The sequence below is a fragment of the Rhinopithecus roxellana genome, chromosome 19 (assembly GCF_007565055.1).
Source record: "Rhinopithecus roxellana isolate Shanxi Qingling chromosome 19, ASM756505v1, whole genome shotgun sequence".
Lineage (NCBI taxonomy): Eukaryota > Metazoa > Chordata > Mammalia > Primates > Cercopithecidae > Rhinopithecus > Rhinopithecus roxellana.
In genome coordinates, this window is record NC_044567.1 from 45420720 (window position 1) to 45440424 (window position 19705).

Below are 19705 nucleotides of genomic sequence, written 5' to 3' on the forward strand. Positions count from 1 at the left end.
TTTATACAGTGCTTATAGAAATGTAAAATGGTACGGTCACTTTGGATAACAATCTGGCAGTTCCTCAAATGATTACTGATTTACCACATACCTGATAGTTCCAGTCCTGAGTATATTTCCAAGAGAAATGAAGACCTGTATCCACACAAATACTGCTACATGAGTGTTCATAGCAGCATTATTCATCATAGCCCAAAAGCCACATACCCAAGTGTCCATAAGCTGATGAATGGATAGATAAAATGTGGTATGTCTATACAACAGAATATTATTCAACAATAAAAAGGAATGAAGTACTGATACATGCTACAATATGGATGAACTGTGAACAGATGCTAAGTGAAAGAAGCCAGTCACAAACAACTGTGTGGCTGTTTATATAAGATGTCCAGAATAGACAAATCTACAGAGACAGAAAGTAGATTAGTTGCCTGGGTCTGGAAAGTTTGGTAGAAACTGAGGAGTGATTGCTAATGGTTATGTGGATTTCTTTTGGGAAAATGAAAATATTCTAAATTGTTATGATAGGCATACAATTTTTTTGTTTGTTTGTTTGTTTTTTGTTTTTTCTTTTGAGAAGGAGTTTCACTCTTTTTTGCCCAGGGTGTGGTGCAAGAGCATGATCTCGGCTCACTGTATCCTCCGCTTCCTGGGTTCAAGCGATTTTCCTGCCTCAGCCTCCCGAGTGGCGGGGACTACAGGTGCCCGCCACCACGTCCAGCTAATTTTTTGTGTTTTTGGTAGAGACAGTGTCTCGCCATGTTGGCCAGGCTGGTCTTAAACTCCTGACCTCAGGTGATCCACCCACCTCGGCCTCTCAAAGTGCTGGGGATTACAGGCGTGAGCCACTGCACCCAGCCAGGCATACGGTTCTTTTTTTTTTTTTTTTTGAGACGGAGTCTCGGTCTGTCGCCCGGGCTGGAGTGCAGTGGCCGGATCTCAGCTCACTGCAAGCTCCGCCTCCCGGGTTCACGCCATTCTCTTGCCTCAGCCTCCCGAGTAGCTGGGACTACAGGCGCCTGCCACCTCGCCCGGCTAGTTTTTTGTATTTTTTAGTAGAGACAGGGTTTCACAGTGTTAGCCAGGATGGTCTCGATCTCCTGACCTCGTGATCCGCCCGTCTCGGCCTCCCAAAGTGCTGGGATTACAGGCTTGAGCCACCACGCCCGGCCGGCATACAGTTCTTACAGTAGAAACTTACTGAATTGTATACTTTAATGGGTATACTTTAAATGGATGACTTGTATGGTACTGTGAATTACATTTCAAAAAGCTGTTACAGACTAGGCGTGGTGGCTCACACCTGTAATCCCAGCACTTTGGGAGGCTAAGGCAGGTAGATCATCTGAGTTCAAGAGTTCGAGACCAGTCTGGCCAACATAGTGAAACCCTGTCTACTACTTAAACCCGGGCGTGGTGGCATCCACCTGTAGTCCCAGCTACTCAGGAGGCTGAGGCAGGAGAATCACTTGAACCCAGAAGGCAGAGGTTGCATTGAGCAGAGATTGGGCCACTGCACTCCAGCCTGGGCAACAGAGGGAGATTCCATTAAAAAAAAGGAAAAAAAAAAAAAAAAACCTGTTACAGATTGAGTAACCCTACTCTGACAATTTGAAATCCAAAACTCTTTCTTTTTTCCATCCTTGAACCTGAGTGAGCTACAAAAGTTTTTGAGTGCTGTCATGACACTCAACAGAAATGCTCATTGGAGCATTTAGGCTTTTAGATTTTTAGATAAGAGATGTTCAACTACTAAGTATAATGCACACATTCCAAAATTAAAAAAATATATACAAGATCTGAAACACTTCTGATCCCAAGCATTTTGGATAAAGGGTACACAACCTGTATGGAAATAAAATCAGTATGGGTAAGGAACAGCCTGGAAGAGAATGATCTCACTCTTCTTAGTGAAACATTTTTGCATTTAGAGACATTACCAAGGAAAATCCTACTTTGCTTCTTGGGGCGGAAATCTAGACCCCCTGGGAAAGCACATGCCTGTGTCAGAAAAGCATAGTATTTGAGAAGCAATGTTTCCAGACAAGAACTTAATTGCATTTAACCCAATATCATGAGCGTTTTAATTTGAGACTTGTCTAAGCATCATTTCATCTATATAATGTCTTCTGTGGTAGATGAAGAAGATAAGGATAGTTTACAGGAACTCTCTACAGAACAGAAATGCTTTGTTGAACACATCCTTTGTACGAAGCCATTGCCCTGCAGGTAAGGACTCTCCCTTCCTTGTGTATCAGAAAACAATTGTTCATTTCAGCATTTCAGATATGTGCGTATCCATTACACTCACGTCCGCAGTATTCACTGCTGAATCATTTGAAAGTTGCAGACATGATACTTCTCCCCTAAGAGTGTCCTGCTCATCAGAAGCTTTCTCCTGCTCCAGGGCCACTCCACATACTATTTCCTGACTGGAAGGTCCTTCTCCAGCCCCTGCCCCAGCCCCAGCTTGCCATCTTGTCTGGGCTAACTCTTACCCTTCTTTCTCATCTTAATGTCACTTCTTCAAAGAGAACACCCTTGACTGCCCAGTCTAACTTAGGGCTCTCCTATTCTCTTATCCCTTGTAGCACATATTATACTATTTATATTTGCATTTTTTTAATGCCTGTCACCACTACTGGAACGTATATGTTTCATGAGAGCAGAGACTGTCTGCCCTTCACTGCATTGCTGTGTTTATTTGATGTGGTTGCCTGTGTCTCCTCTTTGAAACACACTCTTCTTGGCATCCTTGACGTCTGTCCCTCCAGGTTCTCCTTCAGTCCCTCCAGCAGCCCTTTTCTCAAGTTTCCTTCTTAGGCTGGTTCCTCTGCCTCTACTTACTGCTGACAAGTGATGCTCACAACTCTCTCCTTGGGTCTTCTCTATTCTTTCTAGGTCCTTTCCTGAGTAACTTTTGCCATAATCATGGCTTCAGTGCTGACAGTTTCCACATCCATATCACCCCAGCCCAGACCACTCTGAACTCCAGATTCACATATCCAGCTGCCTGCTGGGCTCCTCCACTCAGATATCCTATAGGAACATAAAACTCCAGATGTCCCCTTAACTCATCTTCTGTCTTCCCAAAAGTCTCTCTCCTACGTCCCATTTTTCTGAAGGGTGCCATATCAGCCCAGTTATCCCCAGTAGAAACCTGGAAGGTATTCTAGATACCTCCCTTTATTCTGTTCATCAGTTACTGGATGTCTCCTAAGCATTCAGACATCGAGTATACACAAACATGAGACAAATAGCATCTACTAAGAAATAGACATAGTCTAGGTTTGGCAATACAGAGGACCACAGGGAAAACGCTTGGTGGGGCACGAGAAGGATAGCAAACTGTACCAGCTTGAAAAGTGAACAGTGAGGCCGGGTACGGTGGCTTATGCCTATAATCCCAGCACTTTGGGAGGCCGAAGCAGGTGGATCACAAGGTCAGGAGTTCAAGACCAGCCTGGCCAAGATGGTGAAACCCCGTCTCTACTGAAAACTACACACATTAGCTGGGCACGGTGGCAGGTGCCTGCAATCCCAGCTACTCTGGAGGCTGAGGCAGGAGAATTGCTTGAACTTGGGCAGCAGAGGTTGCAGTGAGCCGAGATCACACCACTGCATTCCAGTCTGGGTGACAGAGTGAGACTCCATCTCAAAAAAAAAAAAGTGAACAGGGAAAATAATAAAATCCCATGTAGGCTGGGCGTGGTAGCTTACACCTATAATCCCAGCACTTTGGTGGGGTGAGACAGGAGGATCACTTGAGGCCAGGAGTTTGAGACCAGCCTGGGCAACATAGCAAGACCCTTTCTTTACAAAAAAATTTTAAAATTAGCCAGGTGAGGCCGGGCGCGGTGGCTCAAGCCTGTAATCCCAGCACTTTGGGAGGCCGAGGCGGGCGGATCACGAGGTCAGGAGATCAAGACCATCCTGGCTAACATAGTGAAACCCCGTCTCTACTAAAAATACAAAAAACTAGCCGGGCGAGGTGGCGGGCGCCTGTAGTCCCAGCTACTCAGGAGGCTGAGGCAGGAGAATGGCGTGAACCCGGGAGGCGGAGCTTGCCGTAAGCCGAGATTGCGCCACTGCACTCCAGTCTGGGCGACAGAGCGAGACTCCACCTCAAAAAAAAAAAAAAGCCAGGTGAGGCCAGGCGTGGTGGCTCAAGCCTGTAATCCCAGCACTTTGGGAGGCTGAGGCAGGCAAATCACTAGGTCAGGAGTTCGAGACCAGCCTGGCCAACATGGTGAAACCCCGTCTCTACTAAAAATACAAACAAAAAAAATTAGCTAGGTGTAGTGACGGGCACCTGTAATCCCAGCTACTCAGGAGGCTGAGGCAGGAGAATCACTTGAACCTGGGAGGTGGAGGTTGCAGTGAGCCGAGATCGCACCACTGCACTCCAACCTGGGCAACAGAGTGAGACTCCATCTCAAACAGACAAACAAAAATTAGCCAGTGTGGTAGCATGTACCTGTGGTCCCAGCTACTCAGGAGGCTGAGGTGGAAGGATTGTTTGAGCCCGTGAGGTCAAGGCTGCAGTGAGTTGTGATCGCACCACTGCACTCCAGCCTGGGCAACAGAGTGAGACCCTGTCTCCAAAAAACCCCAAAATCCCATTTATATCAATTTCAGAAACAGGTGAAATTAACAGTCCTGCCTAGGAATGAATACATAGGAAAACTGTAAAGCAAAGCAAAGACACGGTATTATGAATGTCAAGAGTAGTAGCTGCTTCTCTGGGGAGTGAAAGGCTATGACCAGGGAAGGTCGCACGGGAACCCTGAAGCCCCCTGCAGCGTCCTGATTCTTGACCTGGATACTGGTTACATAGTATATAGCCCAGTAATGTGTAGATTTCACACTGATAATAAAAAGTAAAAGTTTACAACCTTCTAGATACCAAAAAAGTAAATGGGAGCTGTGGAAGGGCAACTAGTGTGTCGACTGCTGGTTCTAAAGGGATGGAGAGAAAGAATAAGGGGAACTGGACATTATATTGAAATGGGAGTATTTGAAATGGAAGAGACATGAGTGCAAGCTGAGGGGAGGTAGATAATAGGGATATTCTGAAACGACACAGTTAATGGTACAATTTTCAGAAGGTGTGAGAGGAGGCGGCATCCGCATTCAGGGGCAGTTGCGTGTTGTAGGCGTGCAGGTGGGATGGGCGTGGGAGCCGCTAGGAGAGCATGTTGGCAGATTGGCAGTTCCCATCTGAGGTCTCAGTTTCCAATGTCTTCACTGAAGTGGGAAGGAAGATTGAGAGAGACATGCAGGCTGTGCATGCTAAATGATTTCCTGTGACATTGACGTCGGGCCTCATTGAGACAGACTCGGCAGCTCTGTTCATTCAACCGTTTCTAGGCACTTAATTTGTTAGAAGTGGGCTAGATAGCTGGGGCTTATGTGCAAGTTGGAGAGACACACAGATCTTCAGTGTAACGTGTAACTTTTGAGATTACAGTCAGCACCACTCTACGGTTAGAGATTCCTGAGTGACTTAGTGACATGGGCTCTAGAGTTTAGTGTAGGGCTGTATGAAAGGTTTCCAGGCCACCACTTTTGAGGTTATAGTACTGACAGGATGTCCCAGGCAACTGTCAGCCCAGGCCTGAGAAGGCCATGACCTGTCATATCTTTGCTCTTGGTTCCATTGCATTTGCTGCTTTGTAATTTAACTATGACTGGGTTTTTCCAGGCATCCGGCTCCAATTCGAGGATTTTGGATTGTCCCTGACATTCTGGGCCCCACGATGCTCTGCGTTACCAGTACCTATGAATGCCTCGTCAGGCCTTTACTGTACGTCCATTTTCTATTCTCCGCACAGCTCTAATTCTGCAGTTGGGAAAATGCACTCAGTAACCAACTTGAAGCTATACAAAAGTGTGGTTTATGCTTTGGCTTCTGACTTGAGGGTTGGAAGGATGGATATTTCTGTTCCTGCCATCTCTGTAAGGTTTCATTTTAGGCATGGTTTCTGGCATCCCCTGCACCTAGCTGAGAGTCAGGAGCTTTTCTTCAGAGTGTGGGGAAAAAATACTAAAATTGAATACCAAATTCCATTATCAATATGAGTAATAATTCTCAAGCTATGACCATGTGCCAAGCTCAGAAGTAAGCCATGTGCCTGTACTGCCTCCTGGAATCATCAGGGCAGCCCTGTAAGGACAGTACTGGCATTTCCATTTTATAAGAGTGGAAACAGGGATCAAGAGGTTAGTAAATGCTGAAATCACAGGTAACAAAATAGAGCTGGGATACAGATGCAGATCTCATTGACTCTGAAGTCCATACTCATACTCTTTAATTTCTCTGTCTCTGCCAGCCTGAGGGACATTGTAGAATATGTAAACTGGAATAAAGCTGAACTCAGGCTGGGTGCAGTTGTGGTTCACACCTGTAATCCCAATGCTTTGGGAGGCCCTGAGTTCGAGACCAACCTGGGCAAAATAGTGAGACCCCCATCTCTACAAAAAACAAAAAAATTAGCCAGGCATGGTGGTGCACACCTGTAGTCCTAGCTACTCAAGTGAGAGGACTGCTTAAGCCCAGGAGTTTCAGGCTGCAGTGAACCATGATCATGACACTGCACTCCAGCCTGGGTGAGAGCAAGACCCTCTGTCTTTAAAAAAAAAAACTGAACTCTTAGTCCTTCTCCTTTAAGGAAGTCAGACAATTAAGCTATAATCACTGTCTTCCTTTTCCAACAGCCTTGGAAGATCATTCTGAGTTATATAAATGCAGGAGCATGAGTACCAAAAACAAAAGTCACTGGGGCTTCAAACACTAGACACCACCCCCACCCCTAAACACCCACAGTACATTTAGTAAAATAAAACCTAGTCACACTGGCTTACTTCAGAATAAATATAAATCCCAAAGAGGAAAAATAAACATTAATTGTCTGGATACTTTTTTTTTTTTTTTTTGAGTTGGAGTCTTGCTCTGTTGCCCAAGCTGGAGTACAGTGGCATGATCTCAGCTCTCTGCAACCTGTGCCTCCCAGGTTCAAGCGATTCTCCTGCCTCAGCCTCCCTAGTAGCTGGGATTACAGGGGCACACCACGCCCAGCTAATTTTTATATTTTTAGTAGAGATGAGGGTTCGCCGTGTTGGCCAGGCTGGTCTTGAACTCCTGACCTCGGGTGATCCACCCACCTCGGCCTCCCGAAGTGCTGGAATTACAGGTGTGAGCCACTGTGCCCAGCCAATTATCTGGATACTTTCAGATTATATTTCTGCTAGCTCCCTGAAATACAAGTTGTCTATAAAGTAATGCTATGTGAGGAACTTTCACTTTTTTTTTCTTTTTTTTTTTTTTTTGAGATAGTGTCTCACCCTGTTGCCCAGGCTAGAGTACAGTGATGTGTTCTCAGCTCACTGCAACCTCCGCCTCCTGGGTTCAAGCAATTCTCATGCTTCAGCCACCTAAGTAGCTGAGATTACAGATGTGTGCCACCACGCCCAGCTAATTTTTATATTTTTAGTAGAGACAGGGTTTTACCACGTTGGCCAGGCTGGTCTCGAATGCCTGACCTCAAGTGGTCCACCTGCCTCAGCTCCCAAAATGCTGGGATTACAGGCGTGAGCCACCATGTCCAACCAAACATTCAAATTAGAATTGTTGCCTTCAGAGTAAGTCACTTGCCATGCTGCTAAAGTTTGTGAGATCTTTTAAGCTCTTTCTGAAGTTTGAGTATTTGCACTTGAGTGAATCGTTTTTAGAAATCAAATTATATAGAACCAGTATGGTACATACAGCAGTTTTCTGGCTTAATACTGGTTTTGATCAACTCTAAACCTAACAAATTAGTAATTTATGTTAGTGGCTCTGGCTTATAAACTGGCTCTCAAGTCCTTTGCCAAGAATGCATGCTAGGTGTTTGTGCTGCCTTAATCTTTTGGAAAAGAACCAGAAATGGCAGTCAGAAATGCTTTGACAAATTAGGGGCATTGGAAGAATAAGGGTGTAGCTTCCCAAAGTGACCTTTTCAAGGTGGCAAACATGCATTCTTGCACTTTTACAAAAGTAACACCTTATTTTGTATTCTGAAAGTTCTGGATTAATGTGGTTTCTGCTTTCCTGTAATATAGTAAATCACTCCATGGTAGAATTCAATTTACTTACCTATTTTGCAGAAGTACAGTCCATCCAGCGTCTCCTCCCCTGCTTTGTACTCGAGAAGATGTTGAAGTGGCAGAGTCTCCCCTCCGTGTTCTGGCTGAAACCCCAGATTCCTTTGAAAAGCATATTAGAAGCATTTTGCAACGTAGTGTTGCCAATCCAGCATTTTTGAAGTATGCAATCTTGGGCATAGTGGTTTTATGAATGGGTTCTCTTCTGTCTTCATAATTACTGTGCATCCTTTCTGTCCTCATCTGTTTCATACACTTTTTACTGTGATGGATTTGGAAGAAACTGGTTATATTTAATCAGCTAGTGAATGGGGAACAGGGGGGAAGTGGCACCTGAGAATGATAAACAGGAAGTGTTTAAAAAGAAGTTAGGCTGGGCCAGGCACCGTGGTTCACGCCTGTAATCCCAGCACTTTGGGAGGCCAAGACAGGAGGATCACGAGGTTAGGAGATTGAGACAATCCTGGCTAACACAGCAAAACCCCGTCTCTACTAAAAATACAAAAATTAGCTGGGTGTGGTGGCATGCCCCTGTAGTCCCAGCTACTTGGGAGGCTGAGGCAGGAGAATAACTTGAACCTGGGAGGCAGAGGTTGCAGTGAGCCGAGATCACACCACTGCACTCCAGCCTGGGCGACAGAGCAAGACTTTGTCTCAGAAGAAGTTAGGCTGGGCACGGTGGCTCACACAGCTATAATTCTAGCACTTTGGGAGGCCGAGGCAGGCAGATCACCTGAGGTCAGGAGTTGAAGACCAGCCTGGCCAACACGGTGAAACCCCATCTCTACTAAAAATGCAATAATTAGCCAGGCGGGGTGGTGGGCACCTGTAATCCCAGCTACTCGGGAGGCTGAGGCAGGAGAATTGCTTGAACCTAGGAGGCTGAGGCAGGAGAATTGCTTGAACCTAGGAGGCAGAGGTTGCAGTGAGCCGAGATAGCACCACTGCACTCCAGCCTGGGTGACAGAGCGAGACTCCATCTCAGAAAAATAAATTAAAAATATAAAAAGTTTACAAAGCACCTGTGACTGGAGTCTATTTTCAGTTGTTTTACTCAGCTAAGGAAAATAAAGGTAGAAACTTTGTTTTTAAGAGCTTCTGAAAAGGACCTAGCCCCTCCTCCTGAAGAATGCCTTCAGCTCCTCAGCAGAGCCACCCAGGTGTTCAGAGAGCAGTACATTCTCAAACAGGACTTGGCCAAGGAGGAGATTCAGCGGAGGTATGGTGTCCTGTGCTCACAAACCATCGATCCCTGGCTGGTAGCTGATGCTGTGTCGTAGCCTAGACCTGGCTTCTGAGTAAACTCTATGCCTTTTTGTTCTTGAAGGGTCAAATTATTATGTGACCAAAAAAAGAAACAACTAGAAGATCTCAATTATTGTCGAGAGGAGAGGTGAGTGTCAAAAAGAAGAAGAAAATAGGTCAGTAGGGCTGGAACCATATTCTTACCCTAAGATGCTGAGCCACGTTAGTTGGTTTCCACATCAAGGTGTGGACCCCAAGAGTCTCTTGTTTCTTATATCATTAGGAAAAGTCTGCGGGAAATGGCTGAGCGTTTAGCTGACAAATATGAAGAAGCTAAAGAAAAACAAGAGGATATCATGAACAGGTCAGTGGGCTGTATAACATTTAGTTACCTACTCAGGTACTAACAGTGATATTTAAGAAAATGGGCATTGGCACGTGCTTACATACCTACACAATTGAACTGATCCCCCTACCTCTCCTCTGAAGAATATGTTGGGGAAAACATGAGGCTCTCCCTAACCCTTCTTATGGGGCCTACTTCAGAGACACCAGATCCATGAATTATGAGCTTGTGATTATGTTTCTCCTAATTAGCAGAGACCTTAACTTGAGATGTTTGCTTGCCTTTTCTAAAGGATGAAAAAAGTACTTCACAGTTTTCACTCTGAGCTCCCAGTTCTCTCTGATAGTGAGCGAGACATGAAGAAAGAATTACAGCTGATACCTGATCAACTTCGACATTTGGGCAATGCCATCAAACAGGTAGGAATAGATCCAAACTAGCTAAATTTGATAATTTTTCTTAAAGCACTTATTCTACAGAAAATTTTACAAAAATGTAAAAAACAGATTCAGATAGATAAAATGTGTGGCAAACCACTGCCAAAATATCTATTTTGATACTTAAGGTTACTATGAAAAAGGACTATCAACAGCGAAAGATGGAGAAGGTGTTGAGTCTTCAAAAACCCACCATTACTCTCAGTGCCTACCAGCGGAAGTGCATTCAGTCCATCCTGAAGGAGGAGTAAGTAAATACTTCCAGTCAGCTATTACTGTGAGAGAGTTTTTCCTTTACAGTATGCCACAGTCAGCCTGTCTTAATAGAGACCTGGATCTTGGTATTTGCATGTCAAGTAATTACTGGGCCGAGAGCCACATGATACATAGGGGCTTAAGAAATGACTATGGTGGGAGGATTGAAAGTGATGACCTTCTAGTAACATGATTTTACAGTAATTATGTTCAAAAATATTTCCAGTACTTGCACCATTTGTCACCTTAAATGAACAGTGAACACTATTGCTATGCATCTGAAACCTTCAGCTGTTAATTTTAGCAAAGCAGTTCTTAGATATTTCAGCATTACCAGTTTGAATTCTTAAGAATCCATATAAATGGTTTATTATATTTCCAAAAGTGAGTGACTGTACAATTTTACAGGGGTGAACACATAAGGGAAATGGTGAAGCAGATCAATGATATCCGCAATCATGTAAACTTCTGACACCACCAGGAGCTGACTCACACCTGAAGTGAACACCACTGAAGGCTTAAACCCATATTGTAAAACAGGTAGCATTATCTAATTTATAAAAAGGCATTTTGGATGACCTTTGCTGTGGTTGTTCATCTTTTTAAATATTTTGTTTTATAATTATTGAATAAATGTTTGTATTTAAAATTTGGATTGTGCTTTATGACGCAAGCCTACAGTTGTGTTCAGCAAGGAGTCAGGATTATTTCACACTGCACACTGCCAGAACCTCCCTGAACCCTATTGAGTGTTCTCCGTATCTGAGCAAGGTATTCTTAGGAGCTGTGTTTTAAAGGAGCAGCACCAGAAACATGGCTCTGAGAGGGATAGAACCTAGGATTCAAAGGAAAAGGCCACACGGTGTACTCGGCAGCAGCTTTTTTAATGTGAACACTTCTTAAGGACACACCTTCAGTACAGTTAACAAATGGTTACACCTGAAATCTGCCGAGAGCAGAGCTCAAGACCCACAACTGCAAAGGCCACTGCTGGCTCACTTCCTCACAGGCTGTATTACCTTTCAGAGCTGAGTGAGGCTGTGCTCTACGTCCCAACACTTGTTACTGAGTGGACATGAGGTGCAGGTTTAGCACCTTAAAGGGAGAAAAAAAGAAATAGGTTAGTACGCAGAATGTGATTTTGTCCTCACTTCGCCTTAAGTCATCTTTTTATACTTGCGATGTGAGTTCTGAAAGGTAGTACTATACCTGCTTAGAAAGGTAGACTGCCAATTAAAAGCCACATGATAAGGTAGGTTACAGGTAAGAGGTAAATCAGGTTAGACATGCATGAGAACATGTATGCACAGACTGAATATAAGCACAGGAACACTCAAGAAACCCAACTGATCTTTTGCCTTCTAAATCAGTTCCCATTTACACTGAAAACCCAGTGGAAAGAATTGTTTCCTACCTGGACAGTGACACAGTAGTTTGTTGCATACCAGAAGCACATTGTTAAACAAAACTTAGAGTCTCAGTTTGGGTTTTTCTACCGTATTTTTCTCAATAAAGTGAATTCCAGCAGTTTGCATTTGTCACAGTAGAGACCACTAACCATTCCCTAATTGTGATGATTTTATTACCCAGTACTGTCTTCTGGAGAAAAATTATCTGTAAGGTGCTCAGTCTCAGCAGAACACTTCACTGCAAGCTCTAGTTCAGTCAGTTCAGAAAGCTGTGAACTGCCCACCCTGATTTGCAGCACTAATTTTAATAATCTGAAGACAAATTCGCTTGGGGCTTATCCAAGGGACTAGTCTTAAACCTACGTAATTTAAATTGATTGCATTTTATAATTAATAAAATCCCCTGTAACTCAATAGTTATGTTTCCTTTATCTAAACCATATAGCACTCTTTATAAAGGGACTTCAAACCAATTTAAATAATGTTTCATGCGCGGCAAGCCTTTAGTACTATTTCCATAATTAGTATTTATTTTTAAATTCATAATCATGAATGCAGACTACAATAATAACCCAAGAGATGAGGTATGTAGTACTTATCATTTGTCCTATGGAAGACAGACGTACAGAAGTAAAGATCTTTAGGGCAAGTCCATAGTGACCTCATTTATAACAAAGACAATTCACTTTAAGTTGACAGTGGCTTTATGTGTACAAAACAATCTACCTAGTTCACTAACTCCCGGAAGGCTCTTTCAGGTACCTTACTGTGTATGCAACCAATCTCAAAAATGATTTGAAAACCATTTTACTTTTGAACCTCCTGGATGATGATCCATCCAGTGGATCTTCCTGGGAGAGTACTCTCAGCAAGTATTGGTGAACATGAATCAATCCTTTGTGCTTTCTGTAGCACTTCATAAAGTTATGGCAAAGACCTGTTTCATGGAGGCTTTCTTCACACAGGGAAGGAGTCTAATGCTTGTAAAATGGCAAGTTAGATTTGCAGACTGATCAGTATTCTAACTGGCTTTCCATAAGCATTGTCACTTACATTCCAGGCCTGGACTTAAAAGAAAAATACAAACTATCTGTCAACCTAGTTACCATTTTTGTATTTGACACATTTGAAACAGTAGTACTTAAGCCTAATGATCCAAGTTGAAAAATAAGCAGATTTATAAATGTATACTAGAGGTTCTCAGACAAGCTTGTTTTATTAATGTTTTTCACTGATCCAATAACTAGACTAAAACACTTCAAAAGAGTAGATGGTACCAGTTTGGCTTTATCCTGGTACCTGTGGGCCCATGAAGATCATCTAAGTATGCAGAAAAAGTGCTTCCCAAGTTTCTTGTGCTTTTCCTTTAACCTTCAGCTTCCAGTATATATAGCCCCAGCCAAGTTTTCAGATCCTCATCAATTCACTTCCTGAACTGGTTTTGTTTGCCACAGTCCTATGGTTCTCAGGTAAGTTTCAGTAGCATTTAAGGTCCTCCAAAGCAAGATAAAATGGTAAAAGGGAAACAAAAATAATTTGTATTGAGTGAGGGAAATACAGTCAGTAGCCAATGGCCTGCTCCAAACCTTCATATTTTAATATAAAATATTCATACAGCATACTACACTTCTGTCTGCTAACTGAATACTGTTACTGATGAGCTCTAGACAACAGATAAAGCAAATTCTCTCTTCCAATATCTATGAACAGAAAATTCCAAACACTAGTGGGATGTCGCTTTAGGGTAGGGAAATGTGTTCCAAAAATCTATGTTGGAGAAAGCAGGCAAGGAAACAGCACTTTTTCCATCACCGAATCTGATCCCACGCCTGTTGGAATCAAGCCTGGAGTTATCAGTGTTCGCATTTGAAGGTCTCTGGGCTGCAGATCACCCCGTTTGCTGTTTCCTGTGCCGCACAGTCTTCTCCCTCTAGAAGTAAGCATTTCTCCAGTCTTCCTTTTGTTGTGACTTCTCTTTCTTCAGTTAAGAGTTAAATAATAATTAATGTTGCTCTAAAGATGAGTTAAAAACCCAAAGTGCAGGCTAGAATCCTGCCATCAGGGTGTCATGTCTCAGGAAGCTGGTTAATGTCTGTCAGTTTAGTATCATTCAGAATTGCCCGGATTCTCTCCAAGGAGTCCGCTTGCCGGATCCGCTCTAACTGCACCTGGAGAAATAATGGTGAGGTAAGTACAGGTGGCTCCTGCCTAGATTTTCTGAACTGTGACTGGTTTAGCTGAGATGCAGCAGATTAACTCGCCAGAGTAGCAGTCACTTCAAAGGGAGACAACAAGAACAATTAAAAATTTTAAAATAATTCCCCAAAGCTATTGCATAACAGACTAGGATTTTTTTTTTTTTTTTTTTTTTTTTTTTTTTTTTTTGAGGCAGTTTTGCGCGTCACCCAGGCCAGAGTGCAAGGGTGTGATCTCGGCTCACTGCAACCTCCACCTCCTAGGTTCAAGTGATTCTCGTGTCTTAGCCTCCCAAGTAGCTGAGATTACAGGCACCTGCCACCACACCCGGCCATTTTTTTTTTTTTTTTTTCTTTTCCTCCAGACAGAGTCTTGGTCTGTCGCCCGGGCTGGACTGCAGTGGCGCCATCTCGGCTCACTGCAACCTCCACCTCCCGAGTTCAAGCAATTCTCCTGTCTCAGCCTCCCCAGTAGCTGGGATTACAGGCACCCACCACCATGCCTGGCTAATTTTTGTATTTTTAGTAGAAACAGGGTTTCACCATATTGGTCAGTCTGATCACGAACTCCCGACCTCAGGTGATCCACCCACCTCAGCCTCCCAAAGTGCTGGGATTACAGGCGTGAGCCACCATGCCTGGCCCAGACTAGGATTTTAAAGTCTAATGTGTTGGGATTATGGAGACAAATGAGACCTGACTCCTGACCCTGAAGAATCCAGTTCCAGGCTGGGTGCGGCAGCTCACGCCTGTGATCCCAGCACTTTGGGAGGCTGAGGTGGGTGGATCACCTGAGGTCAGGAGATTGAGACCAGCCTGACCAACATGGTAAAACCCTGTCTCTACTAAAAATACAAAAATTAGCTGGGGGTGGTAGCATGTGCCTGTAATCCCAGCTACCCAGGAGGCTGAGGCAGGAGAATCACTGGAACTAGAGAGGCAGAGGCTGCAGTGAGCCGAGATCACACCAGTGCACTCCAGCCTGGGTGACAGAGCAAGACTCCTCTCAAAAAAAAAAAAAGAATCTGAAGTTCCATTGGGAAAAAAACCTTAGTTTTAGCACAATATTCTAAATGTCATTATGTCATTACAGGCATTCATGGACTGCCCAAGGGAGCATGGCAGAGGGAGGGGGCGCTTTAGCCCAGCTCAGGGACCTAGAAGGGCTCCATGGAATGGACAAACCTACGCTGAGCCTTGAAAGAAAGGTGTCAGGAGGGGATGAGAGGAGGATGCTTACCAGACGGAAGAGCGCACTGTGGGCGAGGAACCACAAGCAGTTAAACATGAGAATGTAAAACAAGGCAGAGAGATGAGCAAAATGCAGGGGTACGCCTGATTGGGAAGAGTCTTACATGGTATGCTAAGGAGTTGATACTTTACTCATAAGGAGGCAAAATTGGCAAGGTATAGAGAAAAAGAAAAATGGGCCAAGTGTGAAGAACACACCAGGTTTCTGGCCTGAATGATGAGGCAGACATTTGGGGTGGAGGTAGGAGCAGCCAGTCTCTAAACCTCTAGCTACTGCCAGTGGTCAAGTCAGGGATTGGCAAGGTTCTGTCCCCCAAAACTGCCTTCATGCTCTGTATGTGGTTCCCCAAATGCCTCACCTGAAGGGTCTGTGAAAGCTTTACAAAATCTCTCTGGACTTGCTCACTGACATCTAATTCTGTCTGTAATCTCTGAGCTTTGTTCTTCTCTTCAAACATTAGTTGTTCAACGGTAGCCTAAAAAATACAAGTTTTGAATGAAGATTAATGCCAAAGGGCCAAATTAGTTAGGAAATCTAGTAACTTGTAGTTACCAACTACTAGGGCAGAAAGGTGGGTGGATATCCATCATACTCCTATACACGACCAATCTCTATAGGGCAAGTGTGCAAGCCATCTGGACTGCTTGCTCTAGGTCCTAAGATGAACTGGGTATGAAAAGCCAGAGGAAGAAATGGATTAAAGTGCTGCCCTCCCCCACCCCCACCCCCAGCAGCTGGTGACAGTGACAATAATCATCAAAACAGTTGCTGAGATGAGAATCTGTCACAGCGACAGGGATGCATACAGGATTTCCTCTGACAACCTCCACAGTCAAGCATCCACCAGGAAACTTAGTGACTACGTCCCAGGCAGCCCCAGCTATCCCCAGTCTCTCTTACGGAAAACTTCAGCAGGATGTGTGGGAGCCTTTCTAAAAGCAAGCAGTTCAACAACACTGTGCTTTAAGGTCTGACCCCTCAGCTCACTACCCCCACAACATGCACGTTTATTCTAACGGAACTAATCAAAATGTAGGCGGCAAACCCGGTTTGATGCCATCTCTCTTAGGATTTGATATATCAGTCAGATGGAATGACATTTTCAAGCTGCTTCTAACCGGGCAGCGCCCAGGCTTGGTCAGTGGCCCTGATTGCCCACCTACTCTCTAAAGCTAGCCCATGACACAGGCCTCCAGACCTGGCAGAAAAGATTTAACCCAGCTGGAACAGATCAATTCGTTTAATTTTTTTCTTTTCACAAGCTGTCGGTCTTGCCAACTTTTTAAAAGGTGACACTTCAAAGCACCAGTATTTTTTCTTAACATGCAAGATGTGATCCTACCTTCTTAGCCCTACTTTTTAAAATTAAATGACCAATGAAAATACTACCTTAGCAGCAGTCTCTTTTTTTAGCTGCTCTTCCAAACTGATCTGTATTTCCTGAAGACTCTCAAGCTGTTGAGACTTCTCTCTCAATGTGGACTCCAACTGTGAAAACAGAAAAGGCTGAGACACAAACTCCCTCAGGGCCCCAGTGCACTGCCGAAAAGAACGTAGAGCCCGGAGAATTACACCAGGACACTCAGGCTACACTGGGAATACTCTCACCCTTTCAGCTCTGTATCCCCTCTGTGTTCTTCCTGAACGATTCTTTCATTGACCATTATTAGGCACCTACTATATTCTAAGGCCTCAAAATGGAGAAACCAGGGGAAACAGACGTGTGAAGCGTGAAGGAAGCAGCATTTAATTCTGCCAGACAAGTTACAAAGGACTTCCTAGGGGAGATGATATTTGACTCCTACATTTTTACAGGGCAAAGACAGGGGTGACAAGGGGAGAAGATGGAGAGAGATACTCCAGTAAGAGGGAATGGACGGCACGCATTAAAAACACATGCAGGAACGGTGGCATGTTCGGCTGGCCTGTAGCACGGCCCACTAGGAGCCACAGGCACTGAGGCGGAGAGGCAGTGTGAGGCAGGAGAGCTCTGGCTGGGCTAAGGATACGGACTTGATCCTGTAAATAAAGGAAACCACTGGAGGGCTCTCCACTAGACTGAGATGCGAACAAGTATAATGTTTAAATATAACCTTGATTTCAATATGGAGATGAATTAGGGACAAATTTTGGAGGCAGGGAAGTAAGTTAGGCTGTTACAATAAGCCAGGTGAGAGTGAAGTCTGAACTCAGAGAGTGGCAGCTGGAATGGAAAGGATGAGATGTATTTCAAGCACTGGTAATTTCTGCTCGGGCAACCTCAGAAGCAAAGTGGAGGCAGGAGACAGACTGCAGCGGGTGGAGGGGTAGGCTGGGAAGTCGGGCAGTGGACATGATCAAGACTGTGGCAACAGAGGCAACAAGAAAGATTGGTAGCTTGAGAGAGGAGTGCAATCCAAAGACAGACTCTTTCCTTCTGAATGGGAGACACCTGAGACTGTTCATGCATAATGGAAAAGACCAGTCAAGAGGCAGAAGTTCAAGGCCCAGCACGGTGTGGGGACATCTGGAGAAGTCCGGAGACACTCAGTCAAAGCACCTATGCAGTGACACACTGTGCTCAGAAGCAGGCCATCATTTTCTCTGAAGAACAAGAGAAGGCTGGGAATAAAAGGAGAACCTGTAATTGAGGAGCCCAGGAGCTGAAGGTGGCCCTGCCTGATGCCTGAGGAGTGAGGCCAGCATCTGCTGAGAGTGAGGAGGCTGAGGTGAGATGCCTCTGAAACTGCCACTGTGAGGAATGGAGGAGACACAACTTAGAACACATGAAAGGCTGCATAAGGAGCACTGGAGGCCCATCTGGCAGCACGAGCAGGCAGTGTCACCAAGTCTGGTGGCATCAGCAGCTAGGGACAGCAGGACTAGTCCAGGGTTGGGCAGTGGTCAGGTGAGGGCAGCAGCAGGACAAGGAGTGAAAGACCGTAGGGGCAGGTGTGGTGGGAGATGAGGGGAAGAGGCAGGCCAGTAAGATGCGACCTAGGGGAAAGCAAGCAAGCCATGAAGCTGCTAAAACCAGGATAAAAGGGGAAGTTCAGAGAAGTGGAGGTCTGAATGAGGTACTCCGATGGATAGGCCTGCAGGATGAAGAGCTGGAAGGATGGCAGATTGTGGTCAAGGAACTTAAGGCTGCAGTGAGATGTCACAGTTGGGCAAAGTGCAGCCCAGTGTGTGGGAAGGGAGAGCAGGGTGGAGGTAAAAATCTCTAAATCAAGGAACAGTGAGGTCAGGAAGTTGAATGGGGTTACTATGAAAGGTACTGATGATGTCTAAGAGGACTAAGCCAGCTAGAAAACATCATCTCTTGTTTGTAACATTTTTATACATATTTCTACTGTACCTCTAAGCATATAACACGTTATGACCATGCCTTGCCTATCTTCTCCCTACACTGGAAACTCCAAGCCACAGTCACAGCTTAGCCTTACCTCCTCCGGTTTAACATAGCCTGACACACAGGGCACTCTCAGTAAGTCACCATCACACCCTTACCCCCATGGTTTTCTTCCCACAAGACAGAAGTTCCTTAAGGCAGGGCCCATGTCTTAACTATTTTTTATTTGTTGGGTCTACCATAGTAGGAGTCAATAAATAACCACCGGTTGCTGATAGAATTAATTTGAAACTCACGACTTACCTGTCCTTTTTCTACTTTTATTCTTTCTAATTCAGCTTTTAGGCTAGAAATGGAAGCTAGAAGGAAAAAAAATGAGACGTATTAGCATTCATCTATTATTTTGCATGTAAATTTTTTTCTTTAAAATTTTAGAACACCCCCAAAGGATTCAAATATATGCTGAACATGGGTTCTGGGGGGCTGTCTCAAAATTATCACCACGCAATCAGCATATTCAGCGCAGGGAAAAGTAGGATCCACGCAAACGGACACGGTGTCATAAACTACTTCTAGATCATGTATCGCATCTCTGCTGGGAAATGCCACCCATCAAATCACGTTCCCCTGGGTCTGGGTTCAAGTACTGAGAATCCTATCCATGAATAATTGCCAAAGAGGCCACAGAACTCCTAAAAAGATGAGTTTTCGGCCAGGCGCAGGGGCTCACAACTGTAATCCCAGCACTTTGCAAGGCCGAGGCAGGCGGATCACCTGAGATCGGGAGTTTGAGACCAGCTTGACCAACATGCAGAAACCCGTCTCTACTAAAAATACAAAACGAGCTGGGTGTGGTGCTGCACGACTGTAATCCCAGCTACTCGGATGCTGAGGTAGCAGAATGCAGAACTGCTTGAACCTAGGAGGCAGAGGTTGCAGTGAGCCAAGATCTCGCCACTGCACTCCAGGCTGGGCAACAAGAGCAAAACTCCGTCTCAAAAAAAAAAAAAAAGTTTTTAAAATAACCAGAATTTCTGATTATTTGAATATATCTGAATATAGCAGAATATCTATAAAAAATGGACTGAGTCTG

General features: G+C 44.5%; 2 protein-coding genes across 4 annotated transcripts in view; one reads left to right on the plus strand and one right to left on the minus strand.

The window, feature by feature from the left end:
• Positions 1-12248, plus strand: part of NUP88 (nucleoporin 88) — a 36189-nt gene extending 23941 nt beyond the window's left edge. Inside the window, exons 9-17 of the mRNA XM_010355847.2 lie at positions 2139-2229; positions 5705-5806; positions 8146-8304; positions 9236-9361; positions 9470-9535; positions 9671-9751; positions 10026-10152; positions 10299-10417; positions 10834-12248. Of these exons, the coding sequence (XP_010354149.1) occupies positions 2139-2229; positions 5705-5806; positions 8146-8304; positions 9236-9361; positions 9470-9535; positions 9671-9751; positions 10026-10152; positions 10299-10417; positions 10834-10897 (935 nt within the window). The 3' untranslated portion in view covers positions 10898-12248. The remainder of the gene's footprint in view (positions 1-2138; positions 2230-5704; positions 5807-8145; positions 8305-9235; positions 9362-9469; positions 9536-9670; positions 9752-10025; positions 10153-10298; positions 10418-10833) is intronic.
• RABEP1 (rabaptin, RAB GTPase binding effector protein 1) overlaps positions 11291-19705 on the minus strand; it is a 113623-nt gene continuing 105208 nt past the window's right edge. For all 3 annotated transcript variants that reach the window (XM_010355845.2, XM_030923324.1, XM_030923325.1), the window contains 4 exons: positions 18916-18971; positions 16671-16769; positions 15640-15756; positions 11291-14002 (listed from right to left, as the gene is read on the minus strand). In XM_010355845.2, the coding sequence (XP_010354147.1) occupies positions 13901-14002; positions 15640-15756; positions 16671-16769; positions 18916-18971 (374 nt within the window). In that variant the 3' untranslated portion in view covers positions 11291-13900. The remainder of the gene's footprint in view (positions 14003-15639; positions 15757-16670; positions 16770-18915; positions 18972-19705) is intronic.